Source organism: Spea bombifrons, chromosome 13 (genome assembly GCF_027358695.1).
Source record: "Spea bombifrons isolate aSpeBom1 chromosome 13, aSpeBom1.2.pri, whole genome shotgun sequence".
Taxonomy (NCBI): domain Eukaryota; kingdom Metazoa; phylum Chordata; class Amphibia; order Anura; family Pelobatidae; genus Spea; species Spea bombifrons.
The window spans coordinates 12,625,952-12,650,485 of record NC_071099.1 but is presented as its reverse complement, the minus strand read 5'-3'; the positions used below and the strand labels follow the sequence as shown (position 1 = coordinate 12,650,485).

The following is a 24,534-nucleotide window of genomic DNA, read 5'->3' as shown; positions in this document are numbered from 1 at the left end:
ACGCAGCAACAGCCAAAACGTCACCCGAGCGCCTTGTTAACTGTGTCCAATCACTACTGAGAAAAGGATCAGCATGGTTAGCCAATCAACGCCGAGTTCTCTCTTGGCTGTGTGGGGGGGGTTTCTTTTCCAACCCCTAGATTGGGTTTCCTACATTCTTCTCCCAATTGGCTGTTTCCATTACCCTTTGAGTTGAGCCGCGCATGCGTGAAGGGTTTAACGAGCGGCCGCAGTGATTGTGCCCCGTTAACGGAACCTGCTGCTTATCCGCTATGTCCCTGCACGGGAAACGGAAGGAAATCTACAAGTACGAGGCGCCATGGACCGTGTATGCCATGAACTGGAGTGTGAGGCCGGACAAGAGGTTCCGTCTGGCCCTTGGCAGCTTTGTGGAGGAATATAACAATAAGGTAAGTGCACCCAGCTCTATTAGAGAGACGAGTGCACCCAGCTCTACGAGAGAGGCAAGGAGGCGCGCAGGCAGCTCTACGAGAGAGGCAAGGGGGCGCGCAGGCAGCTCTACGCGAGAGGCAAGGGGGCGCGCAGGCAGCTCTACGCGAGAGGCAAGGGGGCGCGCAGGCAGCTCTACGCGAGAGGCAAGGGGGCGCGCAGGCAGCTCTACGCGAGAGGCAAGGGGGCGCGCAGGCAGCTCTACGCGAGAGGCAAGGGGGCGCGCAGGCAGCTCTACGCGAGAGGCAAGGGGGCGCGCAGGCAGCTCTACGCGAGAGGCAAGGGGGCGCGCAGGCAGCTCTACGCGAGAGGCAAGGGGGCGCGCGGGCAGCTCTACGCGAGAGGCAAGGGGGCGCGCGGGCAGCTCTACGCGAGAGGCAAGGGGGCGCGCAGGCAGCTCTATGAGAGAGCCAAGGGGGCGCACACACACACATCCACGTATATGAAGTGAATAAACCCTTCTGCGAGAGAGGGAGTCACTGTGAGTAGAGCGCGCGTTCCTGGTGCTGCTGTCTCGAGCCGAGGTGTCGGCGGCTGTCCGTTAACCTGTCTCGGATCTGGCTGTGTCTCCAGGTGCAGCTGGTCGGCCTCGATGAAGAGAGCTCCGAGTTCATCTGCAGGAACACCTTCGACCATCCGTATCCTACCACCAAGCTCATGTGGATTCCCGACACCAAGGGCGTCTACCCTGACCTCCTGGCCACCAGCGGCGACTACCTGCGCGTCTGGAGGGTAAGCGCCTGCCTGATACCGCGGAGACTTTCCGCTCAGACTGATGAAGGTTTGAGTCTTCGCAGCACGAGAAACGGGCGAATAGACGGGCCGAAAGGGGACAATCTTCTGGCAGATTCTATGTGTGCTGATTGGTTCTTGACCTGAGTGCTGAGGATTCTGAGATGTCTTTTATTATTATTTTATCACTTTTTTGTCTATTTTCTGTATAGGTTGGGGAAACAGAGACCCGCCTGGAATGTCTGTTGAACAACAACAAAAATTCAGACTTTTGTGCCCCTCTCACCTCCTTTGATTGGAATGAAGTGGACCCTAATCTACTGGGTGAGGCTGCCTGGAGGGGAAAACTCGCCCTTAAAATCCGAGTGGTTGCTTAAATATTCTTTTGGAGTAAACTATTGGAAGCCTGCTGTGCTTGTGCTCCCCGGGTGTGGGGGAAGGTTTAGTGTGTAACACACGCTCCGATTATGATTCTCAGGAACTTCCAGTATTGACACCACCTGCACCATCTGGGGTCTAGAGACTGGGCAGGTCCTTGGCAGGGTCAACCTCGTGTCCGGACACGTGAAAACACAGCTTATCGCCCACGACAAGGAGGTGAGAGATCCCCTGATCTAATTCAATTCTCAAAGACTGGTTCTTAGACACATGTTTATTGCGAATAGAATGTCACACGCCTGCGGCGGACGTGTCGGTGTTGAGGTAAGTGCGTGTGCTGCCAACTAAGGTTAACTCTTGGATACCTCTGTGTGGCAGGTGTATGACATCGCCTTCAGCCGTGCTGGCGGCGGGCGTGACATGTTTGCTTCCGTGGGAGCCGACGGCTCTGTGCGCATGTTTGACCTGCGCCACCTGGAACACAGCACCATCATATACGAAGACCCCCAACACCACCCGCTGCTCCGACTGTGCTGGAACAAGCAGGATCCCAACTATCTGGCCACCATGGCTATGGATGGCATGGAGGTGAGTTTGGTCAGCAGCCCCCGTGGGTGTAGCGTTTTGGTGCCGTCAGCCCATTGTCTCTGACACAGGACTCTTCCGCACTGGAGATCTGGTTACAGGGTCTGATTTATCTTTCTTGTCTGAATCAGGTGGTTATCCTGGATGTCCGTGTGCCCTGCACGCCAGTGGCCAGGCTTAACAACCACCGTGCCTGCGTCAACGGTATTGCCTGGGCCCCGCACTCATCCTGCCACATCTGTACCGCCGGTGAGTACCTTCCCAGAGCTGCCGTGGTGCCGTGAGCTTACAAAAAAACACAAAACCCTTGGCCGTTGGAGAGACCCGGGGGATCCAGTTTCTCCCACCGGATTAAACCCTTCTTCCCCGCCTTTAGCAGACAGTCGTCTCGGTGATCATCTGCTTTCCAAGGTGTACCCACCTTGAGCTTGTTGCACTCTGCGGCGCCTGCTTCTACACTTTGTGATCAAACATAGCATTATAGACCTGCGTGACACGTGTGTGTCTTTATTTAGCACTAGCAGTCGTATTTAATGCTTTACAGTTCACAATATAAAAGAGAAGCTAGAATAAGTCCAGTAGGCTACAGACATCTTGATCTGAGTGCCGTGAATACATTAGGAAAGGAGGTCCCTGCCTTGTGGATATATTGATATTCCAGTCTGGTTGGACGGGTGAGGGATCTGCAAAGTGTTTGAGGTTACATTGTATTTTGTCTTCCCTTTCAGCCGATGACCACCAGGCCCTAATATGGGATATCCAGCAGATGCCACGCGCGATCGAGGACCCCATCCTGGCATACACGGCGGAGGGAGAAATCAATAACGTGCAGTGGGCTAGCACTCAGCCAGACTGGATCGCCATCTGCTACAACAACTGCCTCGAGATCCTCAGAGTCTGATAATTATTTATTCCCGTCTCTTCTGTCCCAAACCCTACCCGCTCCGCCCGTCTCCGAGTTTTATACGGTCAGAGGTCCTCTGTTTTTTTAACTCCTAGGCTCCGGAATCTCTTTAAAAAAAATGTAAAAAAAGAAAATGTTATGGATTCCGGGCCCTTTTTCAATCTGAAATTGTAGCGCAGAGGCCCCGGCAGGAGGAGCCGCTCCGTTCCGGACACATAGATAGCCGGTGATGCTTATTAGGTCAGTTATGGGGGAGAGGAACCGAACGGGTCTGGAATAAACTTCGTCCCTTTTTACGGACTCTTTTCTTCCGCTTCACATAAACGGCTTGATGTCTTGTATCTTATTTGTGTGTTTTAATGGTATTTTTGGGGGAGGGGGGGTCTGCTAGCGGGATTTAACCCTTTGTATTGTTATAATCCCCATGTATACACTTATATATTGTGTTTGTGTTTCCAAGCACCTGTTAAGAAGGAATGCTCTGAAATTCCTGACAGTGTAGACTTTATTATGTCGTTGTAGTCCATACCCTTCGTTATATATATAATTTCTTTTCACCATATAAATTGGACGTGTTCATGGACACTTTCAAACAATGCATCTTGTTAGGCCAGGCAGGGAAGGGGTTAAGGGGCATATCTTTTGCTGCAGGACTTGTTGATTTAAAGCCTTGTGAATGGACTACAATAAACTTGCCATTTTTTGTACTCTCATTTATTCCTCCATGCCTTATTGATATAAACCAGGTTTTTGTCTCCGACCAGCATTACTGTATACAGTGCTGGGGGGGGGGTTATATTACCGTATACAGTGCTGGGGAGTTATATTACTGTATACAGTGCTGGGGGGTTATATTACTGTATACAGTGCTGGGGGTGTTATATTACTGTATGCAAGGCTGAGGGTTATATTACTATATACAGCGCTGGGGGGGGTTATCCCCTTTTCCCACAGGACTTTCTATTTAAAGGTTGGTATGGAGAGGGGTTAATGGGCCAGCTGTGTTATTATAGGAAGCGTTTACCATTAAGTGATTGCAGAGGTTGGTTGGAAGGCGGTAGTATCTCATATAACCTCTAATTCTTTGGGTCCAAACCCCGGTCTTCAGTCATTCCTCCATTGCTAATTATTACGGCGGGCAGCCAAGCGGTGGTGGGTTAGTCCTTAATTGCCACAACAGGCGCAGCTTCACTTCCACCTTCGGTAAGTGGTAACCCAGGGTGACGTTGCTGTGACCGTGTGCCGCGGGAAGCTCATCATTCCACCTTTTAAAGGTCCCGGTTGCTGAGCCTCCTAACATCATCGCGTGAGTTTGAGGAACGTGGTTACAGACCAATAGGATTGGGTAAAGGGGACATATTCAAGGGGTGTAGACGCTGGCAACGGCCGCAGATCGAAACTATCATCGAATCAAATTTATACTTAGATGGCTTCTTCGCTGACCGACGTCTCGTCGCGTCTTTATTCTTCTCATATAGGACGAAGCCGGGCTCTGTCACACTTATATCAAGCCTAAGCGATACATCCCTGCCCGCCCAGACACAAACCGCTGTGCGACCGGGTCTAAATGACACCACCTGTATATAAAATAATCAGCTCGGCGTTTAACTCATAATAACCAGAAACTTTCTTATTAGCCTCGCAATGGGATTTATTCACTAAACGCCGCGTTGACGCACTTCCAGCTGATCACATTAAATACGCACCAGGCAGAAATTCTTCCAGGAATCTAGAAATCGTGTAGATTTTCCAATATACAACACAACCAAGAATAGGTTAAAATAAAAAAAAAACCATAATAAAAAATCTATTAATTTGATGATTAATGGGGAGCTGAGGGCCGATAGCCCCCCTAAGGTGGCCTGGTTTAAAGATTTTGGGCCACTGCCGTAAAGTTTGCTTATATATTATTTTTAAAGTGTTCTCTAGCATCTCTACATACAAACACCAGGTTGTGTGGACCACAGAGGCCTATAGGTGGTGTTTCCATGACAACTGACATTTTCTATAACTGTGTATGGAGGAGCAGTAAGGACCAGTCATTACATTAAAAAAAATATATATATATATATATGTGCGTATTTTTTTTTTTAATAATAGCACGGCCTTGACCCAAACTGATTGAACGAGATCCCCAGAAGCAGTCTGGACCAAAATACCGACCTTTTCAAACACCGCATGAAACCCCAAACTACAGAAATCCTTCCCGGGTCAGAAATAATTAAAAAAAAAATTCAAAAAAAAAAGTAAAAAGATTATCTGTAAATAAAAAAAATAAAAACAATTCACGATCTGCCACATTGAGCATTTATTAGAGACGACACAAAGGGGTGAGAGGGAAGATGACCCAAGTTAGCACGCATTCCCATTAGTAGTCCATGAGTCCCAGTTTGAAGCTGGGCACAAACAAAAAGAAAAATACAAATTGGAAAAGAAAAAAAAAAACGGGGAGGAAAACTAAAAAAAAAAAAAAAAAATCCGTGGAACAACTTTTAGAAACAGCTCAGAATTACAAGCAAATAAGATAAAATCAGGCCAAGAAAAAAAGAATAAACTACAGCAATGTGATTGTGTGATACATGTTTTCACAGTCGCGTTTATGTGCCACACGCCTCTGGAACAGTAATAAATTTAAATAGATTTTTCTTGACACCAGAAGTTTTCGAAACTAAGCAGACAGTGGTTAGACGTGAAAGGGTTAACTTTTTTTTTTTTTTAGCACAACTTAAAGGAGATTGAAATGGGAACAAAAAAAAAAGAAAAGAAAAAATATATATATATTAGTATCATTTACAGTCTTCTCAAGATAAAGTGATTTTTATCTTGGGAGCCTTTTTTTCGGTACTCTGAGGTCTACAAGATGTATCTAGAAAATTTACTACTGTGGAAAATGAAGACAGCTTTAAATTCATTTTAAACTGGGCATGATTTTTTTTTTTTTACATTTTTTTTATCATTTTTTTGTCTTGTGTGTGTGGGTTTTTTTTTTTTCTAATTGCTGTAACATTGTCCTTCGGGAGGCTGAGGAAGTTTCATATTTTCTTTGGACATCATAAGACGTCGGAGTTCTTGCAGAACGACTTTGATGCTATAAGAATTCTGCCATTTGGCTAAAACAGATATGGCTCTGGGATCCACCTAGAACAATAATACAAAAAAAAGGTTAAATATTGCAAAATAACACACGGAGCGATAAGATACATTCAGGACGCGGCGGACACTACGTGGCTTTAGTGGAGTACGACTGGCCACGCGTGTAAAGAAAGGTCCCTCGGTACCCTGCTTGATGTTTAAGCATTTAGCCTTAATTAAAAAATAAATAAATCATTTAAAAAAAATGGAGAAAAAAAAAGTGCTGTGGCTATGAATATAATGTCATTTACTGATGAGCACAGAGGTATGATGTCATTTCCCAGTGCCCTTCCTGGGATATGACATCATACCTCAAAGTGTGTCGCTGGGTACTGCACGCTATAGATGTGGTTAGTGTAGAGTAGGTAGGCAGTTTGGGGAGATCAGAGATCTGCCCACCGGGCCGCGAGGGGCTTCAGTGCCCGAAAGGGTGACATGCCCCTGGTTTTGCGGCAGAATGGCTATGGTGCCCCCCATCCCCATGGATCTGCCACCCGGGACGGTCTATGAAAGAATACACGGCTGACAGTGATTTAAACAAAAAGCAGACCTGTGAAGGAAAATGCACAAACAACAAAGCATGACATCATATTTACAAATGTTTATCGCGCACCAGAAAAAAAAATCTAGAAGAAAAAATCCCAATTTATCCCAATTCTATTCATGCAGATTATTACGACAGAATCGGGCTTATCATACGCATCAACCCATCAAACAGTCGTAGCTTATAGAGGGAAACATACTCACCACTCCATTTGAATTATTCACCCCATTCATATTAATTTTTGTTACAAATCTAACAAACGGAGGTGATTCTGGGTATTTAGGGCCACACTCTATTTTAAGGCTGTATATTCGGTTTTCATAAATTGTCTGCAAAAAAAAAGAAAGAAAGACATCCAGAGATGAGTTCGTTATGGAGGCGAAGCGTAACGCCACGCGGCAGAGGTCTGTGCGGCCAGCGCAGGGTATCTCAACCGAGGTGTTACGTGCCGCACTTCACGCTTCAGGGGAGGAGGTGAAACCTTTCCCCTTGGCAATGACATCATAGGCGAAGAATCGGCCAAAGTAGGGAGTATCTGCTGCGGCAAAAGGCCGGGTGGGATCTGGACTAAACGTCTCACTTACCCTAGGAGGTCCAATTATCATACCGGTCCATCTTGTCAGCGTCATGTCTTCGTCGTCCTCCAGGCCCCAGCTGACCGTTCCGTCTCCTACGCCCTTCTGGCCTTCTTCGAGTTCTTCCAAAAGCCGGAAATTACGTGGAACTTTAACGCCTGGAACAGAAGAGACGAAACGTTACAGAGCGTTCCGACGCCAAGGACACACGAGCGCAACGGTACGCGACGCGAAGGATATCAGAGAACGCGGAACCTGTCCCTATTACTCCACACATTGAATTGCATTAGCGGTCTCGTCGTTTGGGTGGTTAACACGGCCCCCTGAGATGTATCTGAGCAGTGAGACTGGAGCAATGGTTGGGGGGGGGTTATTTCTCTGATGTCAGGAGGACAGGAGATGATGTCATTATAGCCGGTAAGACCCTCTGTCGCTTTAAAGCTTCAGTCCACTTCCTCTTATTTTTTTGCCGCGCATGCAGGATCCTGGAAGGAAAGACGCGAGAGGTTTCATTCTGATGGGAAACGGGCTCATTGAGCTCGACAGCGAAGAAGCGCAGATAATCGAATCAGCGCCGTTAGCTCACGGGCAAGGGGTGAAAAACAGGAGCCGGCGTACGGCAGACGCAGAGAGGCCCGGCCCGTAGGACGTTTATCGCGGGAATTCCATTCAGTTCGGAGATAGACGCACCAGGCGGCCCTCTGCACGAACCGAGACACCGAAACCGGGCATTAGCGAGCTGAGCTTTCCTGCTGCAAGCAACCAATAAGCAGCATGAATGCCGGCCCCCGCGGATCTGCAGCTTCTCCTGGAGTTTTGACACTGAAGGACTCTGTGTAATATAATAGGCGTTCTTCATCAGCGACGCTGCCTGGACACTGATCGCTACGGCCTTTCTTACGAACGCCGCGTGGGAGCGGTCTGCGGAGCCACATAAAAGCCCCACACCGGGGTCTAGTACGACGTTCCAGCGCTAGATGCCTCGATGGGGCAGGAAGATCCAGTCCTGATGCACGGGAGAGACGGCCAAGGGTGTGTAGAGAGCCGGACGTGGGTTAAAATGACTGACCCACGGACCGTTAGTGCAGGTTATTTCTATGTTATTTATTATCACTACAATAAGACTGGAGTAATAGAAGATTATATTTCCTTTTTTAATAGAAATAAGTGGAACAGCCTCCCAGCAGAAGTGGTAGAGGGTAATACAGTGAGGGTATTAAACATGCATGGGATAGACATACGGCTCCTGAATCTAAGATGAGCCCAACGACTGATTAAGGTTTGAGTCTTTAAAGCAGGAGAAACGGGCCGACTAGATGGGGGCCGAATGGGGCCGATTTGCCGGCAGGTTCTGAGTTTCTACCTCCTATTTGGAGTTTTGCTCTCCTGTTAGGTGCTTATTCACTAAACAGCGAGTGACTTAATTATGCATCATGGGAGGATTGCCAACAGAGCTTCTCTTGCAAGAAGGGCCATATCGGCCCCGCAAGATACAGCGTTAGATTTTTAACCCCCAGGAAGACACCGCCGACCCTTAAGTATTTCATACCAACAATCGAGAGAGGCTCTGAAGAACGGTTTAACCCTCGGGAGGAGAAACCGTTTCAGCGCATCATGAAATTTTTATGAATTGGTAAATTCTGAAAGGACCCCCCGGGGGGGCAGAAGGAGACGTCGGCTGCCCCCAGACGCCGGTTACACTCGGAGCGTCTCGCTTGGCAGTTGGGCTGAAATCTCTTGGGTCATCGTAAGCGATCTCCACACCACCACAGGGCAATAAATCACGCGCCGGCTGCGGAGCCCGTGGGGGGGGGTGCATATTAATCACAATTCTGTTTCCATTATATTTACCCAAAAACCACAATATTGGCAGAAAAGGGCATTTAAACCCCCGCGCTGGTCCCGGGGGATCAGGTAGATTTTTAACGACAAGACGTGCCGATGACCTCACAACATATGTCACTTTATGATTAGGGAACGGGGATATCCCTACGTCTGCCATGAAGGGATGGGGTAGTTTCGCTCTGCAGCAAGTCCTAATGACCCGGAGAGGGGGCAGGTACCGCGATGAAGCAGGGGGCATTAAATACTTCCTCCCCATTCACCACACTCTATCCTATTGGGAACCCACAGTGTTCCCACTGGAGGTATTAACCCATTAGGATGAATGGCAGGACACTGCAGAATTTAACTCTTCCTGTGCCAGGGGCTTTAGATCCCACAGTATTGGTGGGATACATTCACCCAGAGGCGCCCCAAAGGCATCCATGAACCCCAGGAAAGCTCCAGGTCACCCCTGCCCTGTCTTGTCTGGGGGTCCTGAGCTCCCCGAGAGACCGGGGTCCTGACAGAGCAGATTCATGGGCTGAGGGGGTGGTGGGAAGGCCCCAGCTCCGACTCTCCCCGGCAAGGCACCGCCTCAGCAGCGGCAAGGAGGGGCGGGAGAGGTTGCCTCGGGTCCCCGGGAGTTGCCCGTGCCCGTTAGGATACTCCTTCCCCACCGCTATCGCCAGTTGCTCCCCCAATTTGCTCCGTCACCCCGCTCACCCGAGCCCGTGGTGGCCGCCATCTTGCGTTCGCTGTGTTCCAGAGCCGGCCTCTCGGTGACGTCACGGAAGGCGAGAACCTCGCCCGGCTGTCAGAGCGCAAAGGCTGTGGGAGGGGGCCAGCCGACAAAAGGGAACCATAGAGACCCAGGCAGGAAGTTCGGGTATACGGCCAGCAGACGGCGCTGCAGTGCATATGCGGAGTCCGGAAGTCATGTTTGATGAGGGCATAAAGTTAGGCATGTCTGGTAATTGGTATTCAGAGTTCTAATCAGGAAAGACACAGACATAACATAGAATGTCCGGTGATCTACACCTACGGGGCAATTGAGAACGACCAAGGGGTGATATCCAACGAAACTATGTGCTTTTTGTGTTTTAGCTGTTTGTTTGGTAGGTATAACACCTCTGGTATTTAGGACTCTTTGATGGACTGCAGATTCCGGAAGTGACGCTATATGTCAAGGAATTCTCTGAAAACTTGAAGAGGAATACAATAGATAAAGTGCCAGCAAAAGCAGGTGAGAGTAATAAAATATCCATGTGGAGGCTGCAGCAGGAGGTCCAGGGCCCACTCCCACCCCACAGATAATGGATGATGAGGTCACTGAGAGGGCTCTTGCTACCCTCCCTGGAGGTAATGAACCTGTTGGCTTGAGAGGAAGACTGGAGAATCTGTCACCCATAAGGACAGTCCATGTGCCTTAAAGATGCGGACCCCCCGCTCATGGATCATCCCCCTCAGTCTCTGCTGCTCGAGAAAAACAAGAAAATGCGTTGCAGACTTAAAACGCACCTAAAAGATCTAAAATCAAACCAGAAATGGCTTGCAGGTGATTACAGGAGGATTCGGTCGCGTTTGGAGTGTTGGAAGAAGGATAAGAATCTTACTGCTCATCAGAGGATACGCAGGCAGAAGAGCTCACGCTTTCTTAAAACTTACACCGATTGTGATTGTACTCAAGGCTTTATAGCAGCAAAGGAAGGTTATTGGTTGTCCGGATTCTAAAGAAGACTTGCAACTGAGCGTTTAGAAATGGAGAATGAAAACTATATGTTGCAAAGTATGGAAATTAGGCCTGTTGCCTTTAACGTTTCTATTATCTTATGGACGTTTAGGTACATTGTGGCAAGACTACCCTTAGGGTGCACTTTTCACCGTGGCAGGGGCATCTTGTTGCCTGCGCTGGAGATCGGGCAGTCTATTGCCTGCTGGCTTCCTGCTGACCAAATGTGTGTGTGAGCACCGTTACATATGGAACGCCCAATCAACCATTCCGTTCCGGTACTGTCAAGACACCGCTGGCATCTTTGCTCCACCTGCTGGCTGATCACACACATTGCAATCAGCAGTGCAAGGCTATGTGGCCCTGCTTGCTGATCACACTGTGCTGGAGATGAGAGGGAAGAGCGTGAAAAGAAGGGGTTTTGGTAAATGTAAAATAAAAAGAGAAATAAAATGGTGAGCTACATCCATAAGAGCATAGAAACGTTATACACTACTTATGTCCTGTTTCCCAAGTGCACAGCGCTTCTTTATTGGCGCTGTATAAAACAAATAGTAATAAAGCATCGTTTGTATACAAATGGATCACTTTGCCCAATCTTATAATCTGACGCTAGATGGCGCTATATACCATCGTAACGTTTACTGTCTCCCCTCTATTTAGCGCCATAAACGGTATGTTTTACTTACATGAAAATTAATAATTTTTCTTATTTTTTATATTTGAGTTGAGGTCACCTACTGGTTGGAAGCCAGCGTGTTCCTGTTGCATTCAGCTGGATCCAGTAGCTCTCTCTAGTATTAAGATCATTAGGTTATTTGTCACGGTGTCGGATTATCCGCAACAAACTAAGCCCTGTAAAATGCGTGACGCCGTCGGTACGACTCTGAATACATTGCTTTGACTGATTACCACAATCTCGATGTAGGATGTGAACACAAATCAATTGTCTGAAGATGGAACAAGAGCTAAGGTATCTAATTCTCTTACTGAGAAGGTGGTAGATAAGTGGAACAGGCTCCCAGCAGTAGTTGTAGAGGCTAATACAGCGGGGGACTTGAAACAAGCATGGGATAGGCATACGGCTCCTGAATCTAAGACGAGACCAACGACTGATTAAGGTTTGAGTCTTTATAGCATGACAAAGCATGTGCAGATACCCAGCATTGCCTGTCCGCAGTTGATTTTTGAATCAGGGAAATAAGTGGATTTTTTTTGGTGATTTCTTGTTTTGTTTTGTAAAGAAAGACGCAGGAAACCAGTAAGTTGTCCACAATCAGTAATATCTAGATTTGTTATAAATATATTTACAATTAGAACATGAAATAAAAATAATCCCCGTTACACAAGAAAGAAAAAAAAAATTAAGGCTTTATATAATGTACAGAAAAATAAAATAAAAGCACCTTAAAAAGCCGGCTGTACGTCGTGTGTCCGAGAGAAGATCCTAAAGACAAATGTATTCCCCAACATAATTTACTTTGCATTTGGTGCCTGGATCAGACTTGTATTTGTAAGCCCCCCAACCACGTTTGTTTTTTTAGGGGGGGGGGGTCTTCACATGAAGGACAGTTCTACCAGCCTCTCCTTGTTCTGACTTTTGCTCCTTAAACATCGCCCTGACCACCTGCGAGGAGGTCCTAGGATTTTGTGGCGTTGCAGGCCCTCGAGGGCCAGAGGATGGGCTGTTGACAGGATCAACATCCAGCAAATACTTGTACGGGAAGAAAAGGATCTGACAATGAAGGTATCTCGTTAAAAATACATCTGGCACAAACGCGGCACGTTCCGACACGGAGTTCTACGGGATTCTTAGAACAAGTGTAGCAGGCGGATAGCTCGAGCCTTTGTGAAGCTGAAGCTCCGGCTGGAGCCCGGTCTTTGCCTGGCTGACCGAGCGTCACAGGAGTTGTAGCTACACAAGAGCAATATGTGTTGCGGTCTTAGGAGTCAATGCCTCGTCGGCTGAAGGAACTTGGCCAAACTCAGCAGCTCCGTTCAAAGTTCAGATTTGCTCTACATCCAAGCTGAAGTCAACAGAGACTCTGCAGGTTCTGGGGAACCCGATAAAAGGGCCGGGTTTAAACGACCTAACATGGCATGGAAACGAATGGTCGGAAAGAAGCCCAGCAAGTAAAAGCACTAAAATATACTGAGCCGCATAGTCAAGGAGCCTCCGTGTAATAAGACTCTCTTTTCTAACCTCTCTCCTCATGGTAAATAATTATGCTGTGTAAATCCAAGTCAACAACATTCACTAAACAGACATAGGCATTTCCACACTGTGGTGGCTAACAATCGCGCAGCCAAAACTTAGGATCCCAGCCCAGACGGGGTTAATGCTGTAAATGACTATTGTAGCTGGAAACGGCCCTTTATTACTCCCATGTTCCAATGGCCCTTTATCACTCCCATCACGCCTGTGTTCCAATGGCCGTTTATCACTCCCATCACTCCTGTGTTCCAATGGCCCTTTATCCCTCCCATCACTCCCGTGTTCCAATGGCCCTTTATCACTCCCATCGCTCCTGTGTTCCAATGGCACGTTGTGTTCGCTGATCCAAGTTTAAGTTTAAAAGGCTAATTGATTGTTAGAATTATGTTACAGCCAGAAATGCACTTGTTTTTCAGCTCAGTGACCCTAAACTTTTGAACGGTAGCGTGTAATTATATATATATATATAAACAGAAAACAAACAAAAATTGAGAAAAGATAGGATATTACGCAGAAGCCGCTTTATCATTAATTGATTCTATTAAAGAATATTCTATATTAAATAATCGGTCGTACTGACACACAGAGGGACCCCTTATACTCGCGCCCTGGAAACGACGTGACGACGGAGGGTCAGTGATGCGAGAAGCCCCGCCGTGTAATACTAATAATCAAACTGCAGCTTTCCAACGGAAATAAAACAAAAAACGCCACCACGGAGTGTAAACGGTGAAATATATTAAAAAGTGGTTTAAAATATTATATTCCAAGAGGTATAAATTGACAATCGTATGCGGATGTACACGTTTAGGCTGATAATAGATAGTTTGCAGCTTGACCCCCGTTCCGGCATACCTGCCAAACCAACTATTAAATTAAGGCAGTCCTGAGCCTTAAAACAGAAGCCATGGAAAAAAAACACAGGCAACTTCCACTATAATTCCGTTATACAGCGACACGGAGATGAATACTTTGAAGTTTTTGCGGCCACCGGCAAGAAAACCTACGAGCCGTGTTTATTCACAACAAATGGACATTCGACATAACGGCCGATTCCCCCGCTTGTTTCAACGACGACAAATAAAAAAGGGACTTGGTTTCTACTGTCTACCTATCCACAGACGGACCCCCAATTCACAATCCACGGGGATCAGAGAACGAGCAATGGCTTAACCGCTGTCTGAGGGGCAGTTGGACCCCTAAACATCGAAGGTGACCCCCCCCCAATACGAATGCGGTCTCCCACTATACGCTGCTGTCGGGTTTAAACCTTGGAGCGATACAATGTACTCTCTACGGAATTCTTGTAATAACTACAACAAAAACAGGACTTCATATCCCAGATTCTATCTTTTATGATCACAGGTTTGAGGTGTCAGTTGCGGAGCCCGGACACGTCAGCTCTTTATTAATGGGCCGGGAAGATACCTGTACTGACTGATGAGGGAACGGGAGAAGCCGTTCTATGATCTGAAACAGCGACCCACCGATCTCACTCGAGCCGCGCTCTCGCAGACCGACCGATATGAACCGGAAAAGAAAGAAACATGCAGAGTTAGCCCTTCTCGGATATCAGGTGATCAAAAAACAAGTAAAAATCATGAAAAATAAACGGAAAAACAAAACTGCTCTAATGATTCATAGCTGCATGACATGTTTGATTTCATTCATGTTGATACAACAAATGCTTATCGAGTTCGCCGATGTGTTTCCGTAGTGCAAGTCAGTGTACAATCTTCTCGACTGGCCCGTGAGGTGGTCACACGAGGCTCAGGTTGGTGAAACGTCACTAGGACATCAGCAAAGGGAACGGTCGGCGCTCTGGTGAGACGGGAACACGAGGACCTTTCCTGATGTTCGTTTACGGAGAGAAAGTCCTTGGTTACCAGTTCCTAGGGTGTTAGCACAGTTAGTAAGTCAGTTACTCCATAAAAAGTCGTATATTTGGCTAATGGCTTTAGGTTTCGCGTAGATTTTTTTTGTGTTAAAATGTTGGCAAACTCTCGTTCAGGGTTGGAGTGGGGCTGGCGTCGCCTCATTTCACTTTCTGAGCCCATTTCAAGTCGTCGGATCGCGGCTTCTCTCCCGTAGCTCCCTGGATGATCTCCTCTAGGCGTCTCCAGAAACCGATCTTTTCCAGCGGGTAATTCAGCCAACCTTAGAACGGGGAGATCAAGAGGTCAAAGCTCCAACATCAAAAGTACCATAATCACCATCACATGGGTTATTTACGACCTAATTAGTTACTTTTGGGTTATTTACAACGCAGTTCTGGTTCTCAAGCTTTCCAAAGAGGCGTTCCCAAAAGAGAGCTCATATCCACCTCTCCCCTCATAAGAAAGGGAAGCGCTTGTTACCTGTTGTGATACAAAAATAGGTCTCGTGCGGGGACACGTGATGGATCCGGTGGTGTTTACGCGGCAATATGATGTGCCAGTCTTGGAGGAAGACCACCCAGGTAGGAAGACCGAAGTAGGTGTGAGACCACTTGTGAATCTGGTTTGTCAGCGTCACAAACATCGCCAGCGCAAACACGAAACATTCCGTCGGGTACGTTTTGTGTATTAAATCTACGGAATCAAGAGGGGGAAAAAGAAACGAAATGAGTACGACGAACACGTGAAGCTCCATGATCAACCTGCAACCTTGAGGAGATCCTGAAATACTCATCATTTGAGACCTCCTCTTTGCCAACACGTCACCCACCAAATATACAGGACATCACGAAGCAAGCCGACCCCCCAATAAAATGTCTCTTCACCAAGGCCCCCCCCAGAGAGATTTCTTTATTAAGTTAAAACCAAAGAGGCGTTTTGGAGAAGAGTCGAGGAGGGCCCCTTCTAAAATAACTGTCCTAACGACCGATATTACCCCCGTATCAGTGCGGCAGAGAACCCCTGCAAGACTTTGACCGTGGGAGAGGGGCACGGACCACTCACCTGAAGACAGGAATGTGAATTTGTACGCCATGCTCGCCAGCGGGACGATGGTCAGCATGCAGTTGTCTCCATTGGTTTCGATGAAGTCGTGCCTCGTAATCGCGGTGGGGTCGATGTGATGTTCCCGAAAGGGTCTGATAAATGCCTGGAACAAAAAAGAAATTCACGAAAGTTTAATAAATATGGCAGAGCGTTGAAAAAGGACTAAACATTCCAAGTCTTTCCCTCACGAGGGGCTTTGTATCAATATAGAGGAGACTCGGCAGATACCGTCATATAACCGTAAAGAAAAGAAAAATATGAGAAGAACGAAGCCGAGTGCGAGGTGGACTTATCCTATGAAAGAAGCTAAAGGTCGATCCGTGCGCAACCTTCGGCCAGGGTGACCCTACTTTGGGGGGACTTCTCAAGAAGTCCAAGAGTTTATCCCCATGAGCGACAGAGCCAGGGTATACGATGAAAGGGTTAAAGCCAGCGTTGGAATGGGATACCTGGCAGCGTTGGAAAGGGATATCCGGACGCGTGTTAATAAGTTCCGTCGGGTGTAAAACGTTTCACGCGCTCCGCCGGCGGCTGCGGTTTGACGCTGGCTCTTTATCGAGTGGCGCTCGGCTCTCGGATTACATTGGCTGCCTTACACGGGCAGGAGGCGGCACTCACATCAGATATCACTCATGTTCGGGGCACTCAAGCGATGGATCGGGCAAACGTTAACCCCTTCAGCAGGGGGATTACACAAGGAGACAGCGGAGCGTGATAAGGGCAACCCTTCAGCTTCCGATAACCATGGATACGTCTTCGAGCCCCTGCCCCGACGCAGCGGGACCGCTCTTCATTAATGCAGCTCGAGTGATTTTTCTGAATTAAATTGGATCAATCTTTTTATTATGAAAAACGAGTAGCTACAGAAGGATCGCGGAGGTTTGAGGGGCCCCATTTCATTTTCTTTCTGCGGGTCCAAATCGTTGTGTAACGCTCTACTCGTTATATCTGCTTTACCCATTATACATCGCCATGGAATGCGACAGTGCTACATAAATTATATAGAAATATATCCAAACCATACAGAAAACAAAACCTACTTTTCCAACGATTGGCAGCTCCACAGACCCCCAGGTGTCGGCCCCCCAGTGGACCAACCCAGAGGCGAAATCCGCAGTGATGATTCCTGCAACTGAGAAGAAAAAAAAAAAACGTAAGAAAATGAATTTGTACGATAAAAAGTTACTCTAAAGTTTCATAAATCTTAAGGGGAAGCAAAAGCAGGTCGGTGCATTTACAACCAAACAAATCCCTTTGTAAAAGTAACCAAAAGACCAGAATTACCGCCTTCTGCGGTCAAAAACCAGAAGTGTGGATTGCATCACGGGTCATTAACCTTGTGAGCACCAGGCTTCCGTCTTGTGCGGGAAGGGGTTAATGGTACAGTATTTAGGAATGCATGAGTGAATCTCATTGGTTCCAAGTGGAATTCCTGCCTCTGGATCTGATAAAGGGACCTGCTATCTTTATTGCCCCCTCTTCACACACAGAGGCTGTTGGTTCTGCCACCGTTTACAGCGGTTATCAGCCCGCCGACTATCTTATCAGCGGGATCGGAAGAGATACGGAGAGGAAACCCCTTCGCTTGTTTGCGTTTGGATTGACAAACCTGCCGAGAGGGAATCTGCAAACAAAGAGGCTGCCGTATGCCTATCCCATGCGTGTTTAATACCCTCACTGTATTACCCTCTACCACTTCTACTGGGAGGCTGTTCCACTCATCTACCAAAGTAAAAATCTATACAGTTAACACAACACATAAGAAGACGCTGTGATTTACTGATCTAACATAAAACATCTAAGATCCGGAGTTCAAAAACACAATCGCTGTGTTTTCCCTTCATCGTTAAACTCCGTGCATGCGCTGGGCTGAATCAAACCGCCGCTGTGATCTTTGCCGGCTCATTTGGGAAATCGGTTAATGCGTGTTACAGATCGCACCCCACCGGGGGACTCGCTCTGCCGACCAATTCATTCACGCCGTCTGCAAACGCATCAGGGACGTTCTAATTAGAAGCGAGATTATTTATTTTTCACCAAAACCGCCAGAAACGCTCAACAAAAATCATTAAACGTGCATCGCTGCGGAATACAACGGCACTGCGCCAATCAAAGAGTATTATCTTAAAGTATACTGTCATCACTCGGTACTTCGGGAGGCCGACCCCCCCGCCCCTTGAGGTTTTACTCTGTACGCGGCTCAATATCAACTCCCGGGGCTCTGTTTTCTTAACTCGCGGCTCGATAGCATCTCTACAACGGCTACTAAGAATAAAAGATTCAGAGAGCAGGGCCGTTATCCCAGCTATGAACAGGGAATGCGTTGTACAGCGCTCTGGAAGAGGACGGCGCTATATAAAACAAATGATGATGATGATGATGACCAGCTCTGCTGGGCTGCCTATCCCTGCGCCACACGATATGGAAGTTCAGAAACAGATCCACGACGACTAAATAACATCTGCTCTACAAACCTGAATGCCCCCCATGGACCCCCTCTATAATAACATCACACATAGAGCTCTATAATGGGGGGCCTCAGGCTTTACGTTATACGACGGTATGTGCCCGTCACCTGCCCGGTGCGTCCTGTTGAAAAGCAGCGTGCATCCAGCTATCCCGTGCTTGAACACTGGTTTATAATCCACTAGTAATAACCCTGATGTGTACATTAAATTTGGACCCTGGGGGGCTTGTAATCCAGCTGGAAGTATCCCCCCCCCTCAGCTGCCGCGCTCTACGCAGGAGGAGACTGGGGGGATACAGAATGATAAATAGCAGAAGCGAGGCGGTGAGAGAAGCGGCGTGTGTGTGTGTGGGGGGGGGATCCACACGCTATAGGCAGGCGATACGCGTTTTAGAAAGGAAATTAAAATAGATTTTAAATAATTACGGTAAATAAATAAAAATTATTATTTTTTAATCAGATTTTTTTTAAAAAAATGCTTTTGTTGGAAAAACCTCTCTAGAGATAGTTTTCTATTAAGGATACATTGTAGCTCAGAGGTTATTCAGCATGGAATAGAGCTTGGTGATGTCGTTTTTTATTTTTCGTTTAACCCCTTCAATTAATAAACGCTGACATTTAAGCAAATACAAGAAAATGCATGCGATATAATGTTATTGTTATGAGCGAAATAAAACAAATTTATTAAGCGTGATTAACCCATTAAACCAAAAGCAATTCATGGGTTATTTTTCTGAATATAAACTCTTTATCTGGCTGCAAATATTAATTACCGGAAATAATTACTGGAAATAACGAATCTTTACATTTAAAAATCATGATTTAAATCGGCTAGAGATTTAAATGAAATCCGCCGTGTTTAGAGCCCAGGAAAGGTTTCATTTTTTTGTTTTTTGTTTTTTTAGGGGGGGGTTACTTACAGATACTAAAGATGATGCTGGCCGTGTGGTCCAGGCTGAAGTAGCGAATCAGGCTGAGGAAATTGTAGGCGAGCAAAACGAAGCAGAGGATCACAGAGACCCATTCCTGGAATCTTTTTCCTGTAAAAATAAATAAATATATTTAAATAAATAAACCTTTATTATTATTATTGTTTTTAACATTAAAAATGCATTATTTTCCTAGGAAATACTGCGGGGTATGGGGGGGCAGTTAGTTCCTGTTAGTTCATCATCTTGAAACTTGTGACAATAAGCAAATTAAAATCATGTGCCGACTCGGCAGACAGGACGCAGCTGGCTGCGGGGATCTAAAGGAAAACAGCTTAGTCGATCTATATTTTTGTATTTTTTATTTATTTTGTAATTTTCTATCACGGATCTCTATAAAATCGCAACCCCCCCCATCCTAAAGTGTGCAAAACGACATCACACATTAGAACTCAGGGCCACGGGTTCCGAGAGATTGTAGAGCCTGGACCGATAAACGTTATAAACAGCAACTGAATGGGGAGGAATAATCCTGCAGATCACATAAATGTCATTGCTGTCAGGGACAGTCTAATGTCTCTGACATCCCTACTATAGAAGAATACATACTCTGTGAGTAGCCCCAAACCGCAGACGGGATGAGTATGAGTAGGATATGGCCGCCTACAGCGTGTTTGGCCGGTGCGACTGATCGGGGAGGACGGTAACGCGCATGAACGATCGGACGACAAGCTCCTGAACCTTATATATCCGCCTAGGTCGTCTCACCGGTTGTACAAGAGCTCTTGGTTCTGCCGGTTTAAGGTTCGAGAGCGTTAAATAAACCGTATAGCATCTGATACATCACATTAATTAAACGCTAAAGGGTTAAGTACATCCAAGGTCAGCGCCGACGATCGTTACACCGAAGCTCACCCGTAACCCGAAAGGGTTAATCATAAGTTTCTGCAGCAGAGCGAAACGCGCTTGGGGTTCTTTTTTGTTTAAATATAAACGCCACGGTTATCATGAAGGGGTTAATGAAGTTATGGAGTCACCGGGCTTATCTGCAAAAACCACGAAGCCATGAAGGTTATATAAAGAGCTACTGATGAGACTGACGCAATCACCATGGCAACCGATAAACGGTTTCTGCCGACCGTTGCACGTTGACCGCTCGGTAACAGATCGGTTCTCGTTCCGTAGACGCCAGCGACTCGCTTCTCCTTCGGCCACTCGGCGGCTTCCTCTCCCCCGCCGCGGCGCTCTCCGACCAAAGCTTCCATTAGCAGCCATTGCTTTAACCATTTAACGGCCTCTCGGCTCCTGCTCATTAAATGTATGGCACCACTCATCAAGCATGTTAATAACATGTCTTACATATGAGAATCCCCACGTGTGCCACGCGACAGAAAAGGGACGCTTACCAACCCCCCCCAGTATTCTGAAGACGAGGTTTTTACTCCATGAAGCCCACCGTCACCTGTCCACAACACGCAATACCGGCCAAAAGTTTGGGGTCACTCAGCGGTTTTCATGGAAAACGAGGACATTTCTGGCTGTAACATAATTACAAAAGGGTTTCTGACCATCAACTATCCTTTTAAACTTGGATAAGCAAACACAACATGCCATTGGAACACAGGAGTGATGGGAGTGATAAAGGGCCATTGGAACACAGGAGTGATGGGAGTGATAAAGGGCCTCTGTACGCCTATGAAGAGATTCCATTAAAAGTCAGCCGTTTCCAGCTACAATAGTCATTTCCAACATTAACCCCATCTGCGCTGGATTTCGGACCCATTTCACGTTATTTTAATAGACAAAATGTGCTTTTCTTTCAAAAACAAGGAAATTCCTTGGTGCCCCAAACTTTTGAACGGGGTGTGTAGATAACAGGTGGGTGGAAGGATTGGGGGGGAATTCGCTGTCTTGAAAAAAAGATGAAAGATCGCCGGTGAGCGAGCCCTAAACACCTATTTCGGTTTGCAAACGTAGGAACAGCATGTGATCTAATAAACGATCAATTAGCTGCATGACCGATGGTTCCGTTACATACACCGGCTACCGATCAATACATTTCCAGGGTTGTATTAACACGCTGTATCGATCTGCGATTTTAGTCATCGATATAATTCCTAGAATTCCGCATCGCTGCCCAATACGGTGCAAAAGAGAACGAAGACGACGAAGTTCCGCAGCAGCTCCGGCCTTTCACACCCCGATCAGCCAGAAGGGGTTACGCATTACATAAAGCGCAGCCCCGGACACATCACGCATGAAGAATGCAGTCGGGTTACATAGTAACACGCAACACAAACAGGGTGAGTAAGGCTCGGCTGTTACAGGAAGATTACATACACCGCCCCCCACCCCGTGTTTTTTTGTTACCCCCAGCGTTGTGGTAAATAATGAATTGCTTTACGTCTTCTGGGGCAGATACAGCGGAAAGGAATGGATTGTGTTTTTGGATTTCACTAAATGGCAATGGGGGCTGCTGCCCGGTGACATGAACCTGCCCCTAAACATTGTACAACCCTGCGGAATATGCACCCCGTACTCTGACAGCCCAACGGCTGCCAATACCCCTACTTATATACATATAGTATCCAGGTGCAGGGGTAACGTGGGGCCACTGTTACCCCAACAGCTTGTATGCTCACTGATATCAAGCTATCCAGGAGCTTAATGAGTCATCAGAGGGTCATTTCTTGTTTTTTTATTGATTGGGGGTCCCGCTTACTGACCACAGTGGGGTTCAGTGTCACCAGGCACCCTTTGGGGTCCCTGTACCCCTCATAGATCCGCCCTGTGGTAATTGATGTGCTGGGATATAGCAGGAAGCAGTATCTCTGTAGCCTGTGGGGCCCTTCTACCCCCACATAGATCTGCCCTGGGGTAATTGATGTAGTGGGGTATAGTAAGATTCAGTGTGATCCTGGAAGGCTGTGGGGGTCCCTGTACCCCCACACAGATCCTCCTTGGGGTAATTAAGGTACTGGGGTACAGTGAGACTCAGAGGCAGCCTGGGGGTCCCTTCTCCTACCCATATGCAGCACTATTGACAGAACGGGGTCCCAATAACCCTGCACCCCGGTACCGTGCATTAAAGGGACCCGCAGCCTGACAGGCCAGTGACAGCCGCTGGAGCCCGCGGGTGTGTCCGCCCCCATGTCTTCCCCCCTGCCCGGCTCACCTGGAGAATAAAGTTCCGCTAACTCCTTGGCCCCTGCGTGCTGGGGCCCCCACCTTGGGCTGCCCTCCCTGCACACCTCGGGGCGCCCCTGCTGCTCGCTCTCAAGAACCTCGCCTTCCTCGGCCATCGGCGAGCAGAGCCGGGGGTCACTGACGGCTCCTCCGTGCGCATTCCTCGCCATGTTCCCTGCCAGCCAACCAGAGAGGCAGGTGTCACAAACTCCCCAGCCATTGGGCGAAAGCAGAAAGGGGAGGGAACCAAAGACCAATGAGAACGGGGAATCGTGACATGGAAGCCAATGAGATACCGCCCACGCAACGCAGGCATGTGACGGGCGGCCAATGAGAGAGCGGCGGGGGATTGAGGCAGGGTGGTGGCGCAGAGACCTGGTCAGTGGGCGGTTGCCCGTGTGTGGGGTAGGGTGGGTCTCGCTGCTCTTCTCTGGCACCGAGGCCGTGCCCTTCGCTCAGTCTCACAGCTGACACCTGATACAGTCACGTACATCCACACACCACGAGCCCTGCCCTGGCATGTTTCACTGAGGTTGCCGAGGAAACCGAGCGCAGCAAATGCCATTTAACCCGTATTACTGCATTGACACAAACTTTACAGGCAGAAGTAAAGTGAGACCAAGGCTCAGAGTGCCAATTTGGGGTGAATTCTTCAGTTTAATGAATCAGGCAACATTCCACACTGATCCGCTAAGTACCAACCAAATGGACCCCCTAATGCTGATATAAAGCACCAACAGATTCCGTAGTGCTGTATATATATATTTATATAAATGTACTCAAATGTACTTAAATGACATTATATATGACCGGATTTTTAAAAGGAAACATTTGAATGCTTTATTTATATATTTATAGTTCCTGGAAGTCAGACAGATACAATGTATCCGATGTAAATGTATCCATCGTACAGTAAGCGTTGTCGGAAATAAACCTTGTTTTGTCTGAGATGCCCACGGCGTGTAAACGGGTGACTTCTCTCGGGGTCCGCGTCGCTGCTGCGACTCTGAAAGCTAATATTCTATATGATAGATTGGATTCTTAATATATATGAATATTGTTGACATTAATGGCATTAAAACGAAAAAAATAATTTGCATTTGAAATATATTTTACTTTTAAATGTAAGAGCATCTCGGGGGGCAGGGGCACAGGAATTGGGTCCTAAAGTGGGACACATGGGAGGTATGATGTATTAGTCCATCACAATGACATACTATGAGAACTCATTAACACATCAAGACATAGAAGTTTTCTGCTAAATCGCTTTTCCCAGGTAGCGTCCAAAACAGGCCCCCAATACCGCCCCTTTTAACTGGGAATCTGGGATGTTATTTGGGGTGTAGGAAGAATGATTTCCTAAAGTTTTTTTGTGTTTTTTTGTATCCAGTTCAAAGGTGTCCTTCTGCCGACTCTGCGGGATTTAACACTTTCATTTCCAAACAAACAGCTCAGTAAATTGACTTGATTACCAAAGGATGACGAAGGGACAGAACACGTAGCGATATGTGAATTCGACTTACGATATTTTCAACTTGGGTTCATCGGAACGTAACCCCGTTGTAAGTCGAGGAGTACCTGTACCATTGAAAAGAACAGTCTTCGTACTGCTGAAGATCCAAACCCTTCCCAGAAATATTTCTTTGGCTCATTCATAATTTAGCTGGGAACACTTAATTGTCATTTGACACAAAGGAAGCTACTGATTGGCAGTTACTGAAACAGCGCTACGGAATCTGCTGGCGCTATATCAAAACATATCTAGACTCAATCGAACATCGCCATCTAGTGGTCGAACTGCTAGCTGCACTGACTTTGTAGGAAATTGAAAAACCTTTTTCGTCGTGTAGACTCTGCTCCTTGAGATGTGAATCTGTTAATACGAATCCAAAGAAATATTCAC

The 24,534-nt window shown here is 47.1% G+C and overlaps 3 protein-coding genes and 1 long non-coding RNA gene across 4 annotated transcripts; 2 read left to right on the top strand and 2 right to left on the bottom strand.

Moving 5' to 3' along the window:
- Positions 1-151: 151 nt before the first annotated feature.
- DCAF7 (DDB1 and CUL4 associated factor 7) lies at positions 152-3,762 on the top strand. The gene is made up of 7 exons (XM_053452976.1): positions 152-410; positions 1,024-1,182; positions 1,395-1,506; positions 1,661-1,779; positions 1,939-2,148; positions 2,277-2,394; positions 2,874-3,762. Exons 1-7 carry the CDS (start codon positions 273-275, stop codon positions 3,044-3,046), a joined length of 1,029 nt encoding a protein of 342 aa, XP_053308951.1. The 5' UTR covers positions 152-272; the 3' UTR covers positions 3,047-3,762.
- A 1,571-nt stretch (positions 3,763-5,333) lies between these two features.
- Positions 5,334-9,972, bottom strand: UBE2V1 (ubiquitin conjugating enzyme E2 V1). The gene is made up of 4 exons (XM_053452885.1): positions 9,848-9,972; positions 7,310-7,458; positions 6,929-7,054; positions 5,334-6,187 (listed from the first exon to the last, which is right to left on the bottom strand). The coding sequence occupies exons 1-4, from the start codon at positions 9,867-9,869 to the stop codon at positions 6,041-6,043; spliced, it is 444 nt and encodes a 147-aa protein (XP_053308860.1). The 5' UTR covers positions 9,870-9,972; the 3' UTR covers positions 5,334-6,040.
- A 269-nt stretch (positions 9,973-10,241) lies between these two features.
- LOC128471041 (uncharacterized) lies at positions 10,242-19,587 on the top strand. Its single transcript, XR_008346087.1, has 2 exons — positions 10,242-10,367; positions 19,439-19,587. It is a non-coding gene; the product is annotated as an uncharacterized LOC128471041 (long non-coding RNA).
- On the bottom strand, positions 14,677-22,839 carry PEDS1 (plasmanylethanolamine desaturase 1). The gene is made up of 6 exons (XM_053452884.1): positions 22,621-22,839; positions 19,437-19,556; positions 17,090-17,181; positions 16,008-16,152; positions 15,426-15,638; positions 14,677-15,225 (listed from the first exon to the last, which is right to left on the bottom strand). The coding sequence occupies exons 1-6, from the start codon at positions 22,799-22,801 to the stop codon at positions 15,104-15,106; spliced, it is 873 nt and encodes a 290-aa protein (XP_053308859.1). The 5' UTR covers positions 22,802-22,839; the 3' UTR covers positions 14,677-15,103.
- Positions 22,840-24,534: the final 1,695 nt, after the last annotated feature.

What these genes read in the sequence shown, in the direction of transcription:
- DCAF7 (XM_053452976.1), top strand. Translation starts at nt 273, where the DNA reads ATGTCCCTGCACGGGAAACGGAAGGAAATCTACAAGTACGAGGCGCCA. An exon ending in ACTACCTGCGCGTCTGGAGG is followed by an intron (nt 1,183 to 1,394) that starts GTAAGCGCCTGC and finishes TTTTCTGTATAG; the next exon opens with GTTGGGGAAACAGAGACCCG. An exon ending in CTGCCACATCTGTACCGCCG is followed by an intron (nt 2,395 to 2,873) that starts GTGAGTACCTTC and finishes CTTCCCTTTCAG; the next exon opens with CCGATGACCACCAGGCCCTA.
- UBE2V1 (XM_053452885.1), bottom strand. Translation starts at nt 9,869, where the DNA reads ATGGCGGCCACCACGGGCTCGG. An exon ending in GGCGGCCACCACGGGCTCGG is followed by an intron (nt 7,459 to 9,847) that starts GTGAGCGGGGTG and finishes CTTCTGTTCCAG; the next exon opens with GCGTTAAAGTTCCACGTAAT. An exon ending in TGATAATTGGACCTCCTAGG is followed by an intron (nt 7,055 to 7,309) that starts GTAAGTGAGACG and finishes TTTTTTTTGCAG; the next exon opens with ACAATTTATGAAAACCGAAT.
- PEDS1 (XM_053452884.1), bottom strand. Translation starts at nt 22,801, where the DNA reads ATGGCGAGGAATGCGCACGGAGGAGCCGTCAGTGACCCCCGGCTCTGC. An exon ending in AGCGGAACTTTATTCTCCAG is followed by an intron (nt 19,557 to 22,620) that starts GTGAGCCGGGCA and finishes TTATTTTTACAG; the next exon opens with GAAAAAGATTCCAGGAATGG. An exon ending in AGCTGCCAATCGTTGGAAAA is followed by an intron (nt 16,153 to 17,089) that starts GTAGGTTTTGTT and finishes TTTTTGTTCCAG; the next exon opens with GCATTTATCAGACCCTTTCG.